The sequence below is a fragment of the Artemia sp. Qi Xiang Cuo genome, chromosome 21 (assembly GCF_049724085.1).
Source record: "Artemia sp. Qi Xiang Cuo chromosome 21, ASM4972408v1, whole genome shotgun sequence".
NCBI classification, from domain to species: domain Eukaryota; kingdom Metazoa; phylum Arthropoda; class Branchiopoda; order Anostraca; family Artemiidae; genus Artemia; species Artemia sp. Qi Xiang Cuo.
The window spans coordinates 38,169,950-38,194,667 of NC_142814.1; the positions used below are offsets into that span (position 1 = coordinate 38,169,950).

The following is a 24,718-nucleotide window of genomic DNA, read 5'->3' on the forward strand; positions in this document are numbered from 1 at the left end:
TACTCAAGGTTATAACATGATGGGGCCTAGAATTCTGTCAGCCCAATAGTACCCCAAAGATTGTGCAGAATTTCAGCCCAGTATATTTGAATGTTTTTCCTTATAACCATCAACCTAAAGCATTAAAGTACAACTATTATTAAAAATTGTTGCGAAACTTTGTCCAAAACATATATTGTGAGCCAAAATCTGCATTTTATAGATAATAGCTTAAAAGTTTTAAAATATTCTTTTCTTAACCAATGAAAGGACAATGTCAATTAAAAACGAACATAAATTAGTTAATTGGAAACAGAAAATTTTTTTCACAGAAGAAATTTTTCAAAGAAAGTAAAGAGTTATATTAAACCAAAGATGAGCAGAAATAAATTCAAATAATTTTGAGCGTAAAATTACGACAAATCAATATCAATAAATAACTAAAACTCAAAACGAACAGGAATTACATAAATATTGAACAGGTGAAGCTCAAACCGAACAGAAACTGACAAAAAGGAGTAGCCTAACGTAATGGAGAAGAAATAAGAAGAAATCAAAACTGCAATGGAGAGGATTTAACTTATTTCAAGGGGAGAATGTCCAGATATATTTGTCGTAGATTTTTGGAGATCATCCGGGCCCTTGGCCATTCCTCTGAACTGGAAAAGCAGAGGGTCATTGGGATTGATGTTGCCAAATGTAGGTGTTATTTACTTCTGTTTATTCTTCACAACCGAAATTAATAAAGATGATTAACTTAGTTAATTAAGTTTTTACATAATTCAAACGCTACTGTAATGGGATACTCCTTGGTATTACTTGCTGTCTAAGAATTTTGCGCTTCTTGGAGCTCTGGTAAAATCGTATTATTATTAAAACGACAAATTTTATATTTATAAATATAATAATTTATTTGAAAATACTAAAGCACTCTAGAAAATATTTCTGTAAAATTTAGAACCTGTATTCTCAAAAATACTTCTTTTAAGGAATCTACTAAAAATCTCAATCCTCTCTTATCTGTGCCAAAACTGACAATCCAAGCCTTATATTTATCAAATTGTATAGCCACGCTCCCTTATCGTTAATTTTTATTCAATCATTAATTCTAATCGTTAATTTAAGCTTTAAATAAGTTTACTTTTAAAATATTGATTTAAAAAGGAATCAGTGCAATCAGTTTTCAAAAGTTGTCATTTTCATTTAAGGTACGACGGATGATTTCCCACCACGTGACGGAGGTTGTCCAATGTCAAAAAGTAAAGAACATTTGAGGAAGCCTGGTCAAAAGCTTCCATTTCACCTATCTGAAAGTGAAGAGCGATTTTTATCTTCCTTTGATCCTAAAGCCTTTGAAGAAGCCGTAGAAATTCCTCATGATAGTATCTCGGGACATAAAGCTAAAATAGAATCATGTACTGGAAGTTGTCCATTCAAAAATACAAAGGAATCAGGCAAGAAATTTAGGGATTTTAGTAAATTTAATGAGAGGGGTTCAACTACTGACTTTGGTGATAAGTTGCAGGACTACCCAGCAGAAATTTTTGACGAAAATGAAATCCCTCCTACAGAGCGAAGAAAAGCTATGGCAATGGATGTGAATGATATTACTGGTGTTAATCATAATGAAGAGTATTTAACCGAATCTGAGTTTTACGGCAGAGCAAAAAGTGTGGATATCGATAGTGGTAAAACTGATGACATACCTGGAATTTCTGAAAAGATTCAGGACTCCCCAGCAGAAAATTTTGATGAAAATGGAACCCCTCAAACAGAACAAAGAAAATTTGTGGCAACTGATATGAAAGATCATACAGCTGTGAATCATAATGAGGATCAATTAACTGAAGCTGAATTTTATGGAAGATCAGAAAGTGCAGATACCGATAGTCGTAAAACTGATGACATGCCTGGAATTTCTGTACAGTTTCAGGACTCCCCAGCAAAAATTTTTAATGAAAAGGAAACTCCTCTAACAGAACAAAGAAAATTTGTGGCAACTGATATGAAAGATCATACAGGTGTGAACCATAATGGGGATCATTTAACTGAAGCTGAATTTGAAGGCAGATTAGAAAGTTTGGATATCGGTAATCATAAAGTTGCTGACGAACCTGAAATTGCCGAAAAATTTAGTGAATATCCTTCAGAAGTTTTTATCGAAAACGAAAGCCCTCCAACAGAACGAAGAAAAGTTGTTGCACCTGATTTTTATGATGCGCAGTATCATGATAATATTGATGCAAATCATAATGAAGAATATTTAACTGAAGCTGAATTTTATGGTAGATCAGAGAATTTTGATATAAATAGTCATAAAGCTGACGACAGATCTGAAATGGACAGGTTGAACTTCAGCAAAGCTGAATTTTACGGCAAAAGGCGACTTGATGGATTTATCACCTCTGACAATTTATCATCAGATGATGATATACAATCTGATAGCTTGAGCAAGTCCCAGTTTTACGGCAGGTCTCTAATTGCTGAATTAAATGTGCCTGCAGTCAAGAAACAATCATCTAGTATTTCTGGCGAAAATTTAGATACTCTAAAACTGGATAAGTCTACCTTTTATGGAAAAATGAATAATTATTCTGACAATCCTGGAGATATAAATCCTGGAGAAATAAACTCCAGAGAGCCAAGCGCTAAAAACTTGCCAGTTCATCTTGAAAATATACTAGAGACAAACGTCAGCTATACTTATAACCTTAATAACGACCCTGTCCTTGTAAGGACCAATTGGGAATATGGCAAGTTGCCAAACAAGAATCAAACAGACGACTTTGCGGCAAAGAATGATGAGAAGCTTGAAAAAGAAATGAATGATAGCAAGGACCATAATCGAATGGGTGATAAACTTAGAAAAGGCATAGATAAGCGTAAATATAAGAAAGACAAAGAGAAATTAAAGAAAAAAGCGATTAGAAAGAGAAGTAAAGATGAATATGAAGATTCTTATCAAAATAAGAAGGCAACAATAAGAAAACAGGAGGACTATAGGGAAGAAAATGCGAAAAGGATTAACAAGCTTAATTCTAAAAGACGTTGGGAGCGTTATGATTCTGGTGAACGTCTAAATGCAAAGGGAGATATGGACAATTGGGAATTCATAAAAGAAAAGTCGAAGCAAGCTAACAGGTATAATTCGAAAGAACGTTATGACTCTAAGGAACGCAATGTTCCTAAAAAGCGATATGAAAAAAAACTAGAAAAGGATGAAGATAAAGATTCTAAAAGGAAGAAGGTATCAAAAAAACAAAGAGGAAAGTGGAATTTTAAGGAAGATAAGGCTAAAAAGAATAACAAGTATAAGGCAGGAGAACAGCATGACTCCAGGGAACTTTATGATTCTAAAGATCGTTATGATAAGAACGACTGACATTAAATCTCCAATGCTCCAAAATATAGTGCCAAGAAATCTTATCATGGAGAACGTTAAAGGCAACGTAATTCAAAGACATATTTATATAGTAAACCTAGAGTTTCTTGCTTCTAAAAGTTCAGAGCGTAATAACTCAAAATGAGAGAACTTAAAGCATCAGTAAAGTCCTGGAAATTAACAAAATAATTTACTGTGGAAATTGCAGATGGCATTCTATATTAAAGTCTTGAGCTTGTCAGCGAAATAATGTTCTGCTGTAACGTTTGCTGCATGTTAGAAATATCATTTTCGATTACTTTTTTGTCCAGTTAAACTTGCCAGTAATAGTAATTAAAGTAATTTTGCAATTGAGTAATTTAGTAATTTTGCATTTAAAGTAAATACAAAACAAGCGAAAATTACGAAAAAATACGAAAAACATTCTGATTTATGAGAGGACCATGCTAAAAAAATACAACTGATTGCTATCTCATAAACTTAGTATTTTTCCCATCAGAAACTTTCCCCCTCTTTCCTGGAGATGTTTTTACTGGAATTGGTATCTTCCTTTTACGTATAATTTTTTTTATTAATGAATAATCCGCAACATGTCATTTTGTATCGTATAGGGCTGCTAGTTCTTAATATTTGTATTTTTGGTATTAATTTTTTCTAACAACATGAGGTTGAGTAGTGCCAAGTAGGCCTACTCTGGTTAGTTGTGGATTGTTAAGATTTTCTTCCTTTTTGTTCTTAATTTAGGTAATATTACGCTCTGAACACTTTTAATCCTTTAATTAACGATAACAAATAAAGAAGACCTTGTTTTCTTTTTCTTTAATTTAAGAAAACTTGAAGATTTTTTTTTGAAATGTCATTTTGTCAATCCTTTATAATTTTCTACTTTTAATGTTTTGCTTGGTTTATGTAGTTTGCTTTTCTTTTCATGAGACAAATTACAAGGTATATGAACCGCCATGTACATTTCTAGAAGAAGTGTTTTTAGATTCTCCCATTGACATTGTTCCATCTCACACCTTTCAAATTGAAATTTCATCCCCTTTTTTAATTTTAAGTCAATTTATCCGATGACAGTAATATGTAATTTGGCTTATTAGACAATTGGGGAAGTCTTCAAGGGGATGATACTTCTTCTACCCCTCCCTCCAGTTTCATTCCTAAGTGGGCCAGTGGTTGCAGAAATTAACCGTGTTTCATATCATAACACTTTTTTCGAATTCCATATTTCTATCCATTTCTCCCTCTTTACGCTAAAAATTGAATTGTTGTCCCAATTCTTTAAGAACGACTCCTGAAACACAAGGGCCGTTTAATTCAAATGAGAAGCTTTTTCAAAAGTTATATAAAAAAAATAGCTTACAGAGCGGGGTATTGAGGAGGGGGCAGCCCCCTCAAGTGCGGAGTAATTTCTTTTCGTTTTAAGTCTTAATTTTGGCTCCTTAATTTCAGCTGAAAAGACTTGTTTCTTTTTATTTAAATTGTTGTACCATGTAGTGGTTACTTACACCAGATGAAACTATAAATTTGAGCTGTTATGGTTTCCTTTTCCCATGTGAAAAATATTTTCTGAAAACTTTAGGGCAATTAAGTTTAACGTTTTTAAATGTCAGTTTGTTATTTTTTTATGTGCTCTTCCGTATCGTAATTCGTCTACTTTCTGTGGCTGACTTTCTTTTTCCTGAATTGGGAAAAAGAAACTTTTCTTTTACTTTACTTTCCTTTTTCATTAAATAGTCAGGGAAGTAACTAAGGGTTACAACTTTCCCTACCCCTCCAACTTTCCTTCTTAGATGGGGTCATAGTCGCAGAAAATTTACTTCATTTTTATGTTAGTGTTTAATGATGTTTTAAGTCAAACTGTAACCCCATTCATTCCTGGTTAATCTATTGAGAGTTATCCTCCTAAGTTGTTATAATCATTTATTTTGGGTGTGGCAAATCAAAAGCTTCTATGTGATATTTTTGTTTTGTAAATCGTAGATGTTCTGTTTCTCAAGAAATTTGGAATCATTTTGTTATTTTTATATTATTATTTTTTTTTATTGTTTTTTAATTTTGGAATCGTTTTTATTGGAAACAGTTAGACTTGAGATGTTGTCGATTGACAATCCAGATTCTTACTTTGGATTATGAAATTTTCGAAAAAATACAATTCAAATTTCAAAAACCCTCGCAATTTGATTGAGTAAAAATATTTTATTTTGGCACAAAGTTTTAATAGTTCAAAGACGACAGTTTACTGCATATTTCTATTTGGAAATTTAGGAAATAAATTTTGAAATTTTACCCGTTTTTCATTCTACCTGACCTTCTCCCCCCCCCCTCTTATAAAAAAGAAAAATCAAGATTAAGGTGTTTAATCAGGGAAAATAGCATCAAATATAAAAGACAAAATTAATGAAAAGAAAGAAATTATAACAGTTTTACAAATTTTTTTTCGAAAACGAATACTTTCATCTTCTATTACAGCTCAAAATGTATATACGCTGTAAGCTTTACAATTTTTCCTACAACGTAACAATCCAAAATTGAACACCCTCAATTTAAAAAAGGATTGCGAATTTTACAATCGTTACGAGAATCTAATTGTCAGCTTGTGAATTGAAACTATTAGTGCGTACGAGCATTCCAAGATTACTTATCCGAAAAGCCCGATTACTTATCCTTAGCGTTTCACGAGACGCAAATGCCGCCAGAGGTTAATAGGGCTACTAATTGAAACGGTCTGGATTAGTTGTCGGATAAGTTACGCCTGATAACCCTGGGGAATGCAGGATTACCGAGGGTAAGTGACGTCATATGAAATTATATGCAGCGAACAAATAGAGACACTAATCTTAAATGTGACACACCATCCGGAGTTTGTAAATAAGCTATATTTACAGTTGAGTACACGTGATTAATGTTGTTATTCGCCTAGTTGCCTATATAGTTTCAGTTGACAAGTTGCCCGATGAATATTTGTTGTTATCTTTTACGGATTACATCCGGGGAAGTTAATACTAAGCATCCGATTCCCCAAAATGTGTCATTTCCTGTTTCAGCACTGCTAGCAATTATTGAGAAAACATTAAAAAAAAAATTTCAGCACTGCTAGAAATTTATTGGGAAAAACCTTAAAAAAAACCCTTTCGTGTACAGGCAAATGATCCTAGAGGCTTATGTTCCTTCTACAAGATTTTGGTGTTTTATGTACCTGTAGTCTAAGATTCCGATGATTCCGACGTAAGCCTACGGTTTTGTGGTAATTCGATAGTTGAGATTCCGACTTTATCCATACTCCTGGTAAATTTTTGAAGTTGGTTTCGCAACTCTCTTTTTAGATTGAAAAATGCGTTCATAGCATGTCTCAAACATGCAAGAATAGGAAAATTGGTTTTCTTGTGTGCAAGTTTAGATTATTTCTGTAAAATGTTTAAAAGTACTGTCATTATTTTGGGTCAGGGAGTGAAGAGATCTAAAAATAATGAGTTTAATGATATAAGTATCTTGTTATTTTGTTGCAAATTTCAACTATAAGCTTGTCACCAAATCGCATTCTTCGTAGGAGCCATAAGCCATAATGTCGGTCAGAAATGCAAAACACTTTTTTTTTAACTTCTTTTGTGTTTTATGTTCCCCTTTTATGTTCTGTTAGATAACATCTTTTAAGTTATCACAGCTGTTTTGCTGTCAGTTTTGGCTGCTAATATATTATGCAAAAGTTTAAAACTGATACCTTGGTGGTTATAATTTATAATTATGTTCGATTGTGATATGAAAGTTCTGGCTATATAACATTTATTAATTATGTGTTTACCTTTATCAATTGTTTTGTGTTTAAATGAGCCATATTTGTGTATGTCTGATTACTACGAGGTCGTGAATAAATATATTTTGCAGAAAAGTTTTTCAAATGAAGTGAATATCGCAGAAAATATTTCCGTTGAGTTTTTGAATTAAAATCAACTTGGTGGGAGTGAATAAAAAATTGAGAGTTAAAGTCTCAGGCGGGGGAGCAAGTTTTAGGATGGAAACATGACTGACAAGTCCCCTGGACTCGTAGGTGAACGGGGCAACCTATTTGTTTCGTACTGTTTGGGTTTACGGCGGGAGTAACTATGGCTCTCGGAGGGTATAACTCGAATACTTGTGTATTTGCTTTTGGAGAAGTAGATTGGACGAACAATTATTAGCCCCGTCTTCTGTCACCGAACTTTTAAAATTCTAATTTTCTGGTGACTAAAAAGATATTTCAGCTCATGAAAGAACTGAACAGCTAACACACACACTGCAAAGCTGTAAGCAAATAGCTATAATACTAGAGACGCCAATTAATTATATGCTAAGCGATATTCGTGCGTCTTTTCTTCGGAGCAGAATACATCTTTTGTGTAATATTTCTAACAGTAATTTAAAATCTGAACTAAACAGATGTAAGACAGAGCTCAACAATACTGCTTGGGGGTATTGTAAACCCTTTCGGGCCAACGATCTTAGAATGCAGCAAACAATACAACCTTACGCAGTAAATAAAGTTATATTCAACGATTGTCTTGTGCGATTTCTTTGTCGACAGAACACATGTTATGTGTATCATTTTTCAGCAGCAATTTAACATTAATAGAGAAAAGACAGACAAAACTCATCAATTATGTCCGTAATAAATATAAATCGTATCTGGTGTTTCTGGTAATTCTATTGATATTTGAAGTTAAGCGAAACAACGTCCTCGCTCTGTGAGGTCGCCTAATGCTAGTGCAAAGATTTGCTCAATGAATTGATTTCACAAAAGACTGAAATGTACAATTTAGTTTCTTGTTGCGTTTCCTATTCTTCGGTGGCTTCTACGGTGCGAATCGAAAAAAGGTAAAAAATTGTAGAGTTTAACTCTAACAGTGAAAAAAGATCGTGGGATACATTGTGATGAATATGACGCGTTTAATCATCAAAGATGACTGCTTGCCAAACATTGTTCTTTTTTACCATCAATCTGGGACCAAACAAAGAGTGTTTCGTCCCCACTTTTGGGGAAGAAAATGTTACATCTGTGATGTGACGAAATGTGACATCAAATATGACATCTTATGAAGATGTCATAAGAATACAATGCTGCGATCCAATAGCAGATAGACTAATTAACGAAGGTATAGTACTGGGAGATATTTGGTAGTAAGATAGGTTTTTCTGAAAATTTTTAAGACATTTCTATAACATTTTTCATCTAAATTTTCTAAAGTGTTCTATAATGCATCCCGAATCAAATACTTCCGACGACCAGCAATAGGCACATTTAGCTTCCGACGACATAGCATCGAAACCTATATCCGTGTAATGTTTTCTGCCAAATCCTATATACGCGCATTATTTTCTGCCAAGTCCGGCTTTAGGGTATTTCTCCTGTCACGCAAAAGGAAGGTATGGCATGATGTAGATATAGTAGAAGCATCATTTCCCCTGCCATGCAAAAGGGTCGCATAACCATGGGCTTGCCTGGTCTAATTGCCACTTCCAATGTTGTATAATAGAAATCTCAAAACAGAAATATAGAATATAAGGAACCATCTTTCAGCTAGGGGGGGGGGCTGAAGCCCCCCATATGGGAGCCCATGCGCATAACATAAATGTAGCGCAAGTTTCAGTAATCCTATCGTGCAAAAGGAAGACAGTCTTTAAGACAGTTTGATCATCAACAAATTTCATCTATCTGAGACTCCGAAAACATGGTTTTTTATCATTAAAAGAAATAAAATAGGTCCTAATAGGGTTCCCTGGGCTACACCGTTGTAAAATGGGAGGAGATTGGAATATACCTTAATGTGCCTGACAACTTGTATTCTATTAGAGAGGATAGGTGCAATTTTTCTAATTAAAATGGGGTCAACTTGATATCATTGAATAATTTTTCTATCGGTGTATTTTGGGTAATTAACTCAAAAGCCTTTGTAAGTCAACTATCTCAATATTGAGCCGGGTATTTGGTTTTTCAAGTGAGTTACGTATTAAGTCAATTAGGTGAACAAGATAGTGGATAGTAGGTGAAGAGCGTAAGTTTTGAAATTGCCTATGGTCAACATTTTGGATTATCTTTCCTTTCAACCACTTAGCTAAAAAGCTTTCAAAAAATTTGGGGAAAATCTTAGTTAGTGTCATTTAGTTGAAAAAGAGAGTTGATAGTATGTGAAGAGTGTAAGTTTTTATATTGCCTATGGTCAACATTTTTGATTATCTTTCCTTTCAACGTCTTAGCTAAAAAGCTTTCAAACAATTTGGGGAAAATATGAGTTAGTGTCAGTTAGGTGAACAAGATACTGGATAGTATTTGACGAGTGTAAGTTTTGAAATTGCCTATGGTCAACATTTTTGATTATATTTCCTTTCAACGACTTAGCTAAAAAGCTTTCAAACAAATTGGGGAAAATATGAGTTAGTGTCAGTTAGGTGAACAAGATAGTGGATAGTATGTGAAGAGCGTAAGTTTTGAAATTGCCTATGGTCAACATTTTGGATTATCTTTCCTTTCAACCACTTAGCTAAAAAGCTTTCAAACAATTTGGGGAAAATATGAGTTAGTGTCAGTTCGGTGAACAAGATAGTGGAGAGTAGGTGAAGAGTGCAAGTTTTGAAATTGCATATGGTCAACATTTTGGATTATCTTTCCTTTCAACCACTTAGCTAAAAAGCTTTCAAACAATTTGGTGAAAATAGGAGTTAGTGTCAGTTAGGTGAACAAGATAGTGGATAGTAGGTGAAGAGCGTAAGATTTGAAATTGCATCTGGTCAACATTTTTGATTATATTTCCTTTCAACGCCTTAGCTTAAAAGCTTTCAAACAATGTGGGGAAAATATGAGTTAGTGTCTGTTAGGTGATCAGGATACTTGATAGTAGTTGAAGAGTTTACGATTTGAAATTGACTATGGACATCATGTAAGATTATCTTTCATTTCAACAGATTAGCTTACAAGATTTCAAACTATGTGTGGACAATAGGAGTTAGTGTCAGTTAGGTGAACAGGATACTGGATAGTAGTTGAAGAGTTTAAGTATTGATATTGACTATGGTCAACATTTTTTATTATCTTTCCTTTCAACCACTTAGCTAAAAAGCTTTCAAAAAAATTTGTGAAAAGATGAGATCTTGTCAGTTATTTGAACAGGATACTTGATAGTAGTTGAAGATTTTAAGTTTTGAAATTGACTATGGTCAACAGTTTGGATTATCTATCCTTTCAACCACTTAGATAAAAAGCTTTCAAACAATTTGTGGAAAATAGGAGTTAGTGTCAGTTAGGTGAACAAGAGAGTTGATAGTAGTTGAAGAGCTTAAGTTTTGAAATTGCCTATGGTCAACATTTTTTATGATGTTTAATTTCATCGTCTTAGATAATAAGCTTTCCAACAATTTGGGCAAAATATGAGTTAGTGTCAGTAATTTGACCAAGATCCTGTATAGTAGTTGACGAGCTCAAGTGTTGAAATTGCATATGGTCCACATTTTTGATTATCTTTCCTTTCAACCACTTAGCTAAAAAGCTTTCAAACAATTTGGGGAAAATATGAGTTAGTGTCAGTTAGGTGAACAAGATACTGGATAGTAGTTGAAGATTTTAAGTTTTGAAATTGACTATGGTCAACATTTTTGTTTATATTTCATTTCAACGACTTAGCTAAATAGATTTCAAACAATTTGGGGAAAATATGAGTTAGTGTCAGTTAGGTGAACAAGATAGTGGATAGTAGGTGAAGAGTGTAAGTTTTGAAATTGCCTATGGTCAACATTTTGGATTATCTTTCCTTTCAACCACTAAGCTAAAAAGATTTCAAACAAATTGGGGAAAATAGGAGTTATTGTGATTTATTTGAAATATATAGTTGATAGTATGTGAATAGTTAAAGTGTTGAAATTGACTATGGACAACAGTAATTATTATCTGTCATTTCAACAAATTAGCTCACAAGATTTCAAAAAATTCGTGAAAAATAGGAGTTAGTGTCAGTTAGGTGAACAGGATACTTGATAGTAGTTGAAGAGTTTAAGTTTTGAAATTGACTATGGTCAACATGTTGTATTATCTTTACTTTCTACCACTTATCTTAATAGCTATCAAACAATTTGGGGAAAATAGGAGTTAGTGTCAGTTAGGTGAACAGGATAGTGGATAGTAGTTGAAGAGTGTAAGTTTTGATATTGCCTATTGTCAACATTTTTGGATTATCTTTCCTTTCAACCACTTAGCTAAAAATCTTTCAAACAAGGTGGGGAAAATATGATTTATTGTCATTTAGGAGAAACGGATAGTTGATAGTAGGTGACGAGTGCTAGTTTTGAAATGGCCTATGGTAAACAGGTTTTATTATCTGTCCTTTCCACGGCTAATCTTAATAGCTTTAAAAATCTTCGGTGAAAAGATGAGTTCGTTTCAGATAGGTTACCAGGAGACTGTATAGTAGTTTAAGAGCTCTAGTTATGATATTTAATAGTGTCATAAGGTTTTATTATCTTTACTTTAAAAGGCTAAGATTAAAAGATTTCAAACAAAGTTTTGACAATATTAGTTTGTGTCAGTTATGTGACAAGTTGAGTTGATTGTAGTTGAAGATCTCAATATGTTAAAGTGACTATGTTAAACATGTTTGATTATCTTTCCTATAAACCGCTAATCTTAACATCTTTCAAACAAAATGGGGACCATATGAGTTAGTGTCAGATATTTGAACAGGATACTGGAAAGTAGTTGAATAGTTTAAGTTTTGAAATTGACTATGGTCAACAGTTTTGATTATCTTTCCTTTCAACCACTTAGCTAAAAAGCTTTCAAACAATTTGGGGAAAATAGGAGTTAGTGTCAGTTAGGTGAACAGGATACTGGATAGTAGTTGAAGAGTTTCAGTTGTGAAATTGAATATGGTAAACATTTTTGATTATCTTTACTTTCAACCACTAAGATAAAAAGCTTTCAAACAATGTGTTGACAATAGGAGTTAGTGTCAGTTAGGTGACCAGGATACTTGATAGTAGTTGAAGAGTTTAAGTTTTGAAATTGCCTATGGTCAACAGTTTTGATGATCTTTACTTAAAACGACTAATCTAAATAGCTTTAAAAAACATTGGGGAAAATATGAGTTAGTGTCAGTTATGTGACCAGGATACTGGATAGTAGTTGAAGAGTGTAAGTTTTGAAATTGCCTATGGTCAACATTTTGGATTATCTTTCCTTTCAACCACTTAGCTAAAAAGCTTTCAAACAATTCGGGAAAAAAAGGAGTTAGTGTAATGGGTCGGACGCCAAGAAAATCTTGCTTGCTACTTTTCCTTTTCTTGGGGGTAAAAAGACTTAATTTCCAACAATTTGGAAATTTACCAGTAGATGAAATTTTGTTAAAAAGTAAGGACAGAGGTTTCAAAATCGGATAAGCGGATGTCAAGCGGATAAGCGGGGCATTTTTTATTTTCTAAATTTTTGTCTTCACGTCCAAGGGCGAAATAAAGGGGCAGTTGAGAGTTCGGATTAAAAGGAATGTATAAAGAAACTGGAGGGAGGCTTTTCACTATGGGAGAAAGGAATCTGTTTAGAGAATTGGCTGCATCTAAGGGCTCTTCATGGAGATGAAAATCAATTTTATTTTGACTTTTCCCTCATTTTTTTTTATCCTATTATACAACTACTTTGGTTTAGTAGAGAGCAAATCCTTGACTTGACACTTGTAAAATAAGGAAGCAGATTTACGTATTTCTTTTTTAGTATTTTTACGCAGTGAGTTAGCTTCGGACATTTTACTATGCTTGAATAGATTCACTTTAATTTTAATTATTTATTTTTCAATTGACTTGTGATGTACGGTTTGTCATCAGAACATGTTTTTACATTTTTCTCAGGGAAGGAGTCCGTTCATTTTGTTTATTTAGATTTTGAAAGTTAGAGACTCTATCATTTATGTCATCGCTTCCTATGAGAGATAGCTTGTTTTAATTTGTAATCCGAAGTCCAAAATTGAAAAAAAAATTATTAAAAATTAGCCGATAAGAGAATTCAGAAACAGAAAATGTTCGATGAAAACCGGAAAGAGATCACATTGATAAACAAAAATGGTAGCTTGCCCCTAAAGGGAGCAAAGGGACTGGTGGGTGATAGAATGTATGCCAAATTGAGGAAATCAAATTAAAGGGTAGAATTTCCATTGGTTTTCGGTATTTTGTTATGTGTTTAAATTCAGGGAATGGCAAAAAGAATTTGAGCGGTATTCGAGGAAAAATATAGCCATGTATAGGCTACAATTAGCGTTATAGAAATTCAGGCGTTAATTCAGTTCCTCCTTCGTGTTTATCCTTCCTCTTCGTATCTTCCTTGTACATGCCCTGTAACATATCAAAACCTTTCACCTGCATTCTTCAAAACTGCTGTCCAATTACTACCATCGAATCGAAAAAAATCCAAGGAAAACTTGTACACAGTCAGATTGCCTATTTGATTCTTCAACTTAAAGGCATGAAGTGTTTAGCATTAGCACAATCATCGTGTTACTTTAGTTTAAAGTCATAGGGTGACAAATCAAAAAGCAATTGTATCGTGAATTCAATTTCTCTCCCCTGTCTATACTTTACATAATTGTAGCTTTTAAAGGATTCGTTTTCTCCTACGAGGTCATCGACATTCTTAGCATTAGTTTTACTTACCTTTTTTTAGCGGCACTAAATAAAGCGTTCCTTCATTCTATTGTAATTTTGTTTTTCCTTCTAACCGGAGATTTCGTGGGCATCATTTTCATTTATATTTGTAATTTGTTGTGATGCTCGTTGTTGCAAGTGATCTCATTACCTCCGACACTTTTTCCATGCATTTTGCCTTAGTTTTTCAGGTTAATTCGTCATCTGTGTAATTTTGCATGCGTCATAGAAACAAAAAACGATACGATCTCCCCTGCGAAAAAATATTGTTCTTGCTCTTTAAATGCACATGAATGTGACGTCATTCACATGAAAAATGTTTTCATGGTAAATGGCTCCACATGATGGTCGATATTTTTCAGACCCACAACACTTTTGCCATGCTGTTTTACAACCATTTCGTTTGACAGAAAACTATGGTCAGCGTTGATAGTAAGAACAAAGCATACTTTGTTTCATGCAGGGGGATGAACCGTCTATAAATCCACACAATCCGGCATATACAAATGAGCTACATATTTGGAGGTTGTAGTCCCAGTGCAGTAGCATGTTTATTTATATTATTTATATTTGTGCACGTTTATTTATATTATCCACTTTTCGCATCCGCATATAGCTTTTGACATAATTATTTTGGTCTTGCAATAGCAACAGACTTATAGTAATTAAAAGTAAAAGCTTTTTATCATCGGCAATAGAAAACAAGGAAAACAAGAAGGTTTTCATTCTAGAAGATCATGAATACATATAAAAAAAAACAAAGAAACAGAAGTACCCTGGGGTAGACCTTGTAACACAAGAGAAAAGTTCGTCATCAAGTGATGTCTCACAATGTCACCTTTAAATTCTTTTGGGTGCCGCAAGTGTGTTAAATTTACTATCCGGGAATGTATTGAATATTAGAAGCAAATGGTAATTTTTATGAATGAGGGACCAGAGCACCACAAGCAACATCTTCAAAGAGAGGGAGGGAGGTGAGCAGATTCTATCAGGACTATTGTTTGATATGATTGTGAGCATTTCTCATTTTCTCTTTCTAGCATCTGTGAAAATCTTCTTGTTTTCCAGGGTGTCCATTCCCCTCCTATTGAGTGGCACCCAGGACGAGAGTTTATTGCCATATCGGTTTGTTCTTATCAAAAGACTGGCTTAGATGGGCTTAGGATATTTCTATTGTTACCCAAAAGAGATAAAGGGAAAGACAGGACAAACAGATTATGTTGGGATGGGACTTTAGCCACTGTTAGAGATCCTGCGTAGCAGCGAGCACAATTGGTAATTCTTAGTTTAGATGCTTCTTCGTGTTTATCTTGCCGACGAAATTGAGACGAAATTGCTTTTCAAATTTCTAATTTGTTTAAAAGTTCCAAAAGTTTTTTGTTATGCCACCATTGACGCTTCCGAAAAGATAGTTCTAGGAATATTTCAAAAGAAACGTTTAAATTCAGTCCAACTAATTGGTAAAACTATCCATCGTGATTTATTTTTGCTTTCTGACAATCGTGATTTTGCTTTGAAAATATATAAAATTTATAGGTATATTCGTTTTGCCCTGAAAACAATTAAACGTACTTTATCTCTTTGTTGTGATATATTTATTCCAGCCCGTTAGTAGAGGTTCCAATAGAGGGTAGAGGTGCCCCCTAGATTTTAAGAAATACTTTTTTGTGGTATTCTGATCGAATTTTTGTTTTATAATTTCGCTGGAAAAGGACAAATTTACCCTCCCATATTTTGGGAAAACACATTTCGCCCCCCCCCCCTCATCCCAATTTTTTTTGTTTTATGAATTGACACAACTACCTCTTAGTACTTTACCACTGCACGAGTTTTACAAGCAATAATAGATCTGTCTAAGAACAAAAGAGGGGAAGGGGTGCAAAATACGTTTGCCTCTTTAGAAGATAAAAAATTATGAACTGCAGAACTCTGTAGTATTCAAAAAAAAATAATACTTTTCTTGAAAAACACCATTTTTCAAACTTATGCATCTACTGAAAGATCTTGTAGGGTTTTGAATCCCGGCACCCCCTTCCCTGCATATTACTTTTAAGAGTTTCGTTGACAAAGCTAACTAAAACTAAGATGACAATCCCGGATAGACTTAGAATTTTATTGCGAAAATATATTACAACAATATTTTTTTTTAATAAATTAGAAAAAAATGACACGCACTCAAATTATTCAGTACTCCAACCTATTTCTACAGTTGTTTTGTTTTTGCAGTCTTTTTATGTCAGTTTTTCTTTCAATCCTGGTGATTTTTTATTCCTAACTATGTCACTTTTCTTGCGCTCCTCTTTGTGAATATGCTCTTTTGCCTTTTTATAGCTTTGACCTCCCTACTTTTTTGCTTTTGAGGTTATACTCTACAAACTAAACTGTAGAGGAGTAAGGTTTTGGATGAGGCTCAGACCCGTTCCCCTCATAAATTTGAGCAATTGTATAGAAGTATGCAATACAAAAAAAAATCACAATGGCTATAAACAAGACAAACAAACCAAGCAGGCGTACCGTAAGGTGGGTCTTCTAACTCAAAAAAATGTTCGTTATCAAGTGGTGTCGCAGAAAACCACCTTGAATTTCTTTTGGCTGACACAAGCGCACTAAATTTACTCTCCGGTAATTGAATATTTGGAGCAATGGGAATTTTTGTGAATGAGGGACCAGAGCACCGCCAGCAATTTCTTCAAGGAGGGGAGAGGAAGGTGAGTAAGTTCTATCAGGACTATTGTTTAACAGGATTGAAGGCGAGTATTTCTCATTTTTCTCTTTTTAACATTTGCGAAATATTTTCTTATTTTCCAGGAAGATGGGAGAAGAGGGGATGTTCATGCCCCCCTTCCATTTGGTGACACCCATGATGAGGCTTTTATGCCATTTCAGTCTATTTTTCACGAAAGACTGGCTTAGATGATACTGGCTTAGAAGGAGTCTGGGGATATTTTTACTGTTTCCTGAAAAGGGGAAAGAAAAAAACAAGACATCCAGATTATGTTGGGATGGGACTTCTAACCACTCTTAGATATCTGGCCTCGGTCCTTGCAATCTTTCTCTGCATAGCAGTGAGCCCAATTACTAATTCTTAGCTTAGAAAAGTTGGTTTGTCGTGTTTATCTTGTCGACCTCTTTTATTTTTTTAAAAGACCTTACAGTTTACAGATGAAGACACAAATTACTTTTAAGTTTTCTAGCATGTTTAGAATTCCCAAAATTATTACGTATATAAGGAGGGACAACCCCCCCCCCTCATATAAGTAATAACGTCTGTTCGTTGTAAGTTTTTTCCACGTGAAATACCCCCCCCCCTACCTGCGAAGAAAATTCCCCCAGACAATTCCATTCTAGCTGAAAATTACCCCCGGAAAATTTTCTTGCGGTCAAATCCGGGTGAATTTTTTTTTTAGCGCACATTCATTTGAAAAAGATTCTAATTTCTGATTGTTTTGAAAATCATTTTGGAAATCCCCTCCTCCATGGAAAGTTTTTCCCGCAAATACCCCGCCCCTAGTAGGAAGTTGGTCCACAGAAAATTCCCTCTGGAGAATTTATCCCGTAGAAGACTCCCCTATGGAGAATTTTTCCAGTGGAAAATCCCACCCCTACGGAAAAATACTCTAGAAAATTCCAAACCGGTAAAAATTTCACCACGGACAATTCCCCTTAACATTTCCACATGGAAAATTCAGTCGGTAAAGAGAAAGGAAGACAAATAAAAAGAATTTCTTATAGGAAGTCTGGTAATTTCCCTCAATGCGAAATTCCCCGTAGAAAGTGCATCCCCCCCAGCAACTTCCCTCCCCACGGACAATTATCCCCTTCGAAAATCCCCCAGCAGAAAACTCAATCTCCACCCCCCCGAAAAAAACGTTTGTATACTTCCCAATAACAAATACTATACAGAAACAATGGGCAAATTTCATGACTTACAGAACTTTCCCCAGGGGTTGGGTGGGGTCAAGTCATCCTCAAAAACATAATTAATGAATTTTAAAACTATGCTGGAAAAAATTGCAATCTCAAAATATTGATCAGACGATCAAGCGGCACTAGAGCGTTTAATTTCCGTTCGAATGAGCCGTTCCCCAATATTCTAGGAATATGGGGTTGATGTGATAACCCCTGGAAAAAAAATAAATAAACACGCATTCGCGATCTTTCTTCTCGCAAAAAATACAAAATTCCACATTTTTCCAGACGGAAGCTTGAAAATTCTACGATTGGGTTCTCGGACACGCTGAATTTGATGTTTTATATATAAAAATCAGCAGAATAAGCCAATTCTTTTGATATATCTATTAATATCAAAATTCCGTTTTGTAGAGTTTCAGCTACTATTGAACCGCGTCGTTCCTTACTTACAGTTCGTTATCACGAACTGTTTGATGTATTTATTCAAACCCATTAGTAGTGGCGTCAATGGGGAGGTGGGGGTGCCCCTTCCCTACATTTTTAAAGATTACTTATGTGGTATTTTGTACGTAAATTGCTTTTTTGCTAATTTCTTTGAAAAGGACAAATTCCCCTTCCAGTATTATCGGAAAATATATATTGCCCTCCTCCCCCCCCCCCTAATTTTTCGTGAATTTAGCCTCTTAGTACTTTATCACTGTGGGAGTTCTACAAATAATAATAGAACTGCCCCTCAGTTCTGATACAATTACCTCTCTAGAAGATACAATTTACGAACAGCTCAACAGTATTCAAAATAAAATAATACTTTTCTTGAAAAAGACCTTTTTTAAAAAAATTTCTGCATCCACTGAAAAGGTCGTGCAAGGTTTGTCTATTCCTTGGAAATGCTGAAGATACTCCCGAAAGATTACATCTTTTTGGGTATATCCGGTTCACATCAATCCGCACATTTGGCTGTTACAACTTCAATGGAGCACAATCTCATCCCAAATCACAATTTTTCAAATGATGAGATTTAATTCATCTGTTTCTTCTGAAGTTTGTATTTCACATATTCGTTTATAAACTTGATAAATCTTTTCAGTCAACGAGCAATCCTCAGACAAAATCATAAAACTATCACAATGTTTGGTTAGATCTGGTTCAGACCTTACTGCACTCTTTCTTTTTGTTATTTTACTAGATTGCACTGCCAATTTTTCAAACTCAGAAGTTAATGATCTAACATGACTTGTGATTTGCTTCACTTCGTTCAGTGCCTTGTTCATTCTATCGCGTATGCATACTATACTATCTTTTTCGCGACCTTTTTCGCTTTTTTCACTTTCAGAAGAACAAGAGTAACTTGAAAATGGACTAACAGTTCTTTCACAATACTGTGAACCATCTGCTTGCAAATATGTGCTGCACTGCCTATCACTTACAGTAGCTGACCTTGAAATATTTTCATCTAGCTCCTGTCCCAGGGAGTAAAACCCTGAATCAGGACCATTTTCAACTAATTTATTTTTTTGAAAGGACGAAAATAGCTTTTGATGAAAAGATTCACACATTTGTCGTCTCGGTAAAGGACCACTGCGACAGATATTACTCTGACCTTCAAATGCCATTTTTTAAAACCTTAAAAGTAAAAAAAAAAATTAATTTTTGATGAACGTTGCATTTCAGCAGCGGCAGTTCATAAGGTGGTATGTTACACAAGGTGAATTTTACAAGAGAATAAAGAATTAAAAATATTTTTTGGGCGTTTTTTTTTGGCGTGATTTTTCACTGTTATTAAGAAGCAAATGTTTCTAAAATTTAGACATTTTCGGCATCCAAGATACAACATAATAAATTTGATATCAAATTTCTAATTTTTCTAAATGATTTCTAAATTATTTTCTAACGTTAACTTTTGAAAGTTAAAATTAGCTTTTGATGGAAATTGCATTTCAATAGTGGTAATTTAAAAGACGGTATGTTACAGGAGGTTAATTTTACAAGAGAATAAAAAATTAAAAATACGTTTTGGGTGTTTTTTTTGCGTGATTTTTCACTGTTATTAAGAAATAAATGTTTCTAAAATTTACACATTTTTTAGCGTCCAAGATGCAAAAAACAAATTTGATATTAATTTTCTAATTTCTCTAAATGATTTCTAAATGATCTTCTATTGATTTGTAATTTCTAAATGGTTTTGTGAGGAAACAAAAGGAACTTGACGAATTTGGGAAAAAACAGAAACTTTTCGATATCTTAGAAAATAAATAATCTAGTTATGGTAGGAAACTAAGTGAAACGATCCATAGAACTTGCTTTATTTCAGGGAATGGGAGAAACCACAGGACTTCATTTGAGTTAGCGCAATCGATTTTTGTCATCATGTATTCAATGCTAATAAATTTGCCCTTAAAAAAATGTTTTGTGGTTAGTGCACAAAGCATTCTTTCCGAAGCACATTTGGATTCAGGAAGAATCACTCGACGTCCCAGCAATACCTGTCAGATTTAGTGAATACTCAAGCTGAAAAAGGTGAACTGGCTCTTACTGTATTTTTGGACTTTAGAAAGGCATTTGATACAGAAGATTTTGATTTTTAATACGTAGATTAGAATGTTTGGGCGTCAGAGATTTACATCTGAAGTGGTTTGAAAGTTTTTAAACAGGAAGATCTGTTAGAGTTATATTAAATGATGTTATTTCTGGTCGGTCTTTTATCAAAGGCGGTGTTCCGCAGGGTTCTTTTCTAGGTCTACTGCTTTATCTTATTTGTGTTGATACGATGAGATTCTACCTGCCGGGTGCTTGCTTTACTTCGTTTGCAGATGATATTGCTCTTAATTTTTCTAGTCGTTGTGTTGAATCTTTAATAGAAAAGGTTAATAGTGTAATGGCTCAACTTTATACATTCACTAGTCTTAGCCTTTTATCAGTAAATGTGAGTAAAACTAATTTTATAGTTTATAATAGAGTGGGAACACCAATTGATCTTGATGGAAAAATTTTATTGAATGGAGAGCGATTGAATCAGGTAAATTGTCTGCGATACCTCGGTTTTTATGTCGATTGTAATTTATATTGAAAACGGCACAGCAATTGCCAAAAACGACACAGCCACTTTAGTTGCTACAAAAGTGGCTAGAGGAGTTGGAATCATTCTTCGGTTGAAAAATTTTCTTCCGAATGAAATTTTACTTCTTTTATATCATGCAGAAGTTAGTCTTTAAATCTCATATTGTTGTGTTTTATGGGCTAGTAATTTCTACTCTAATTATAAACGCATCCAAATTTTACAAAACAAAGTGGGGAGAATAATTGGAGAATATGTGAAAGTTTTAAATGATACAGAGACGTGCTATAGAAAGTGTGATGAATGTTGGACAGCTCAGGGATTATCAGGCTACAATTTTTCTATATCAATATCGGAATGATATATGCCCAGATATCTTTTCTCACTTTTATAGGAGTAATAGTTGCTTATATGAGTATAGTTCTAACAATATGGATAACCTTATGATTGAACATAGGCAGAGTACTCAGGCAGGATTTACGATTTGCTATTTGGGACCAAGTGTTTGGAATGTGCTTCCGGCGAGCATTAAGGCGGCTGAACATCTACAGCAATTTAAGAAAAGATTAAAGAAGCATTTATTGGGAGAGGAGGATGAAGAACCATAGTTTCTGTGGTCTTTGTTTATTTTTATTTATTTAAATATATTTTTTTCTTTATTTTTTGTTTATTATTTTTTTCTGATGAGAGAGATTGATTTTTGATATTAATTTCACTTTTTATTTTATATATATATATATATATATATATATATATATATATATATATATATATATATATATATATATATATATATATATGAGTTATTTAGTCGAATTTATTGATATTGATTGTTTTAGTCGTTCTTCCTCAGAGGTTTGTTTCTTTCTGGACGTCTACTTGTCAAATGATTACATTGTCATTAAACAATTGTTTGTTTTTTTTGGTTTAATAAAGTGTAATTCAAATCAAATTCAATAGATAATTAGGACACACAACTTTAAACGTGTATACACTAGACAAATATCCCACTTCACAGGTGTTTTTGATGGTCCTTGCCACAGTATATAAATTATAGGCAGTATGATCTTTCCCTATCTCACCCATTATAAAAACCCGGACCGAGATGCGAGTGCTCCGGAGAACGTAAAAACATAAGCGACATTAGACCTTTTCACGGGTAGACAAGTCAGATTTCTCTTGAACGCGAAACTTGGCTTCAACGTTGGAACACTAAATTTTGAAGAAACTAATCTTAAATTAATTTATTCCAATACATATATGAAAATCGGTAAATAGTAGTGCAATGTTATTATTAGATGTTTTTAGGAATTAAAAGTAGGTTTCGAAGTCTCATGAGAGGAGCTGTTTGCACGCGCTAATGCAAGAATAAGTGGGCGGAGCTGTTTGTTCACACCGAGAATGAAGAGCCAGAAATTATCTGCGGTAAACTTACTGCTATATCTTTATAATGTGGTCCTTGCCTTCCTTAGGCAATTTCGCAAGCAGGTCGTTTCTTCGCGTGTCTCGCGGCTATCGCCATTGAGTCGTGTCACATTTCGTAAATGAATTATTTTATTTTGATGGGGATTTTACGATTTTTTTTTCTACCTTTATTAACGAGAAAATTGATTGAAAGTGCAAAGATCCTCCAAAGCTATTGATAGCCATAGAGCGTCGAAACAACGTTTCGGTTGGTGGATCGTTTTTACAAGGACAAGTAGTAGGTCGATCCCCCATCTTTATTATTACCGATCTTGGTATTACCAAACAGAGCATTTATCCACTGGGCTACCCTAGGGTAGTTTTAAGAATAAGCTGAAGATAAATTCAATTATTTTGTACAAAAATCTTCATTTTCCAATAAAATCATCCTTTCCTGATGTAATCAGTACATGAAACACAGCTTCGCGTATTCTCTTAATCTGTTAAAACCCATTTGTGTTTAAAATCACGGAATAAGTCCTTAAGCCATGGAACAATTATAACATTAATTTTACTGAAGGATCAAAGTGAATTCTTCGTGAATTCCAGTGATTGGAAATAATTATCTTAGAAAATTATGATTTTATTAGAAATAAAAATTTCTGTAGAAATTAATTTCCTATTACAGCGTCTTTGGGAAGGTAATAGTGCATTTCATGTACAGACTAGAACTAAACTTAAAAGTCCCAGAATCCATTCATCCTATTTTATTTCATTAGCATTAACCAAACTTGACTTTTTAGAAGTGACCATCTAATGCACAAAGGTTTTAAAAGGCACAAGGGTTAAAGGGGCAAAAAAAAGGTACCTTGGTTAGGTTACGAATTTAATATATGCTATGCTTTATCCCCCCCCCCCCTAATGTGCAAATATATAGCCCAAATTTGTTTCTAAACTATTATATATTTATCATAGTTTGTTTTATTTCATTATCATTAACCAAACTTAAATTCTAGCGTGTTGCCCGGCTACTAGAACAGTACCCTGCAAAGAATTGACTAAATTTATCGAACTTCTGGAACACACCCCACCAAAATAAGAAAATTAAATAAAATCTTACACAGGTTAGAAAATCCATTATAATTATCTAATAACTCTCAATTTATTCGGACTCTTCGAACATCAAAATTTATCCAAAGACTAATTTTGACTTGCACTTTCTCTGACACATTTGTTTTTCTCTATCTGTTTGCATAGATAATGCTAGGATTAGTCTCGTGTTACACCTCTACACTCTGTAGAATGCTGTCTTTTCTATAGACTAACCAATTCATTAACAATATTACGCTTACCTCTGAAAAAGCACAAGTTACATATGAACAACATCGAGGGGCTTCCCACATTCCAAAATCGTGTGCAATAGAGGCTGCACGCCCCACGTCGCGGAAGCGTGTCACGTGCGGCATGACTTCTTCCGTTTGTGGTAAGAAGAGGTGTAGTATGATGAGAATGTGTCACAGATTGTGGAACAATTGGCGCCAAGGTATACACAAGGCACCGGAGATTGTGTTACACCTCGAGTAACGTGAAACCTTAAAATGAAATCCAATTATGATTTTAATGAATAAAATCGCATTCGTATCTCTGTGTTATACCTTAAAGAAGAAAAATTAAAGTAAAACAAACAGAGTGTATTAATTTTCATATGTTGAAAGCTATTGTAAAATCATAATAAACAGGGCCAACTTCACTAATCTATGGGCACTAAGCCAAACTCAGAAGTGGAATTCTAAATATGGGTAGCGGTACAACTCATCCCAAGCATGATTTTTTGCGGAAGCTTCATGGAGGCGGTGCCTTAGGGTAAATACAGGAGGGTATCTAACGAGGGACGCCTATTCGCAAATTATAAGCCGGGACAAAGGTTTTTTTTTTAGTGAAGATAAAACAGTAGGTATTTTTAAAAATCGAGGGAGTTTATTTTGCTTTAAAAAAAATGAAAATACCAAAACAGGCATTATTAAAAATCTAGGGAAAAGCCTCTCCCCCCGCCCCCAGCCAAAATTGACCTTCCCATATTTTGGGATGGTGAAGTACAGGGGCTGATGAGGACGTAAATGTCCTAGGGATAAACAAGGGTAAAATTTCTGATTTCGAAGGATTATTTCCAAAACATCCGCTGTTTCCTTGCCCATAACTAATATTTAATTACTAAAACATTATACAAGGGGATACCAGAAACCTGAGACAAAATGAGTATTTCTCATTATACACAAAAGTAATATTATTAAAATGAATTTTAATAATAATAATATTACTGGTTTGAATTTTAGACG

General features: G+C 34.1%; 2 protein-coding genes across 5 annotated transcripts in view; one reads left to right on the forward strand and one right to left on the reverse strand.

Annotated features, from left to right (window-relative positions):
* Nucleotides 1-7,244, forward strand: part of LOC148939513 (uncharacterized) — a 37,311-nt gene extending 30,067 nt beyond the window's left edge. For all 3 annotated transcript variants that reach the window (XM_089107260.1, XM_089107261.1, XM_089107262.1), the window contains exon 5: nt 1,188-7,244. In XM_089107260.1, coding sequence (XP_088963386.1) covers nt 1,188-3,361 — 2,174 coding nt within the window. In that variant the 3' untranslated portion in view covers nt 3,362-7,244. The remainder of the gene's footprint in view (nt 1-1,187) is intronic.
* A 10,594-nt stretch (nt 7,245-17,838) lies between these two features.
* On the reverse strand, nt 17,839-23,952 carry LOC148939514 (uncharacterized). 2 transcript variants are annotated; one of them, XM_089106809.1, is made up of 2 exons: nt 23,735-23,952; nt 17,839-19,546 (listed from the first exon to the last, which is right to left on the reverse strand). In XM_089106809.1, the coding sequence occupies exon 2, from the start codon at nt 19,534-19,536 to the stop codon at nt 18,928-18,930; it is 609 nt and encodes a 202-aa protein (XP_088962935.1). In that variant the 5' UTR covers nt 19,537-19,546; nt 23,735-23,952; the 3' UTR covers nt 17,839-18,927. The 2 variants fall into 2 exon arrangements, with proteins under 2 accessions (XP_088962935.1, XP_088962934.1); XM_089106808.1 differs by lacking the exon at nt 23,735-23,952 and adding an exon at nt 23,503-23,622.
* Nucleotides 23,953-24,718: the final 766 nt, after the last annotated feature.

Bases quoted from the DNA above. Each gene is read 5' to 3' on its own strand.
- LOC148939514 (XM_089106809.1), bottom strand. From the start codon at position 19,536: ATGGCATTTGAAGGTCAGAGTAATATCTGTCGCAGTGGTCCTTTACCG.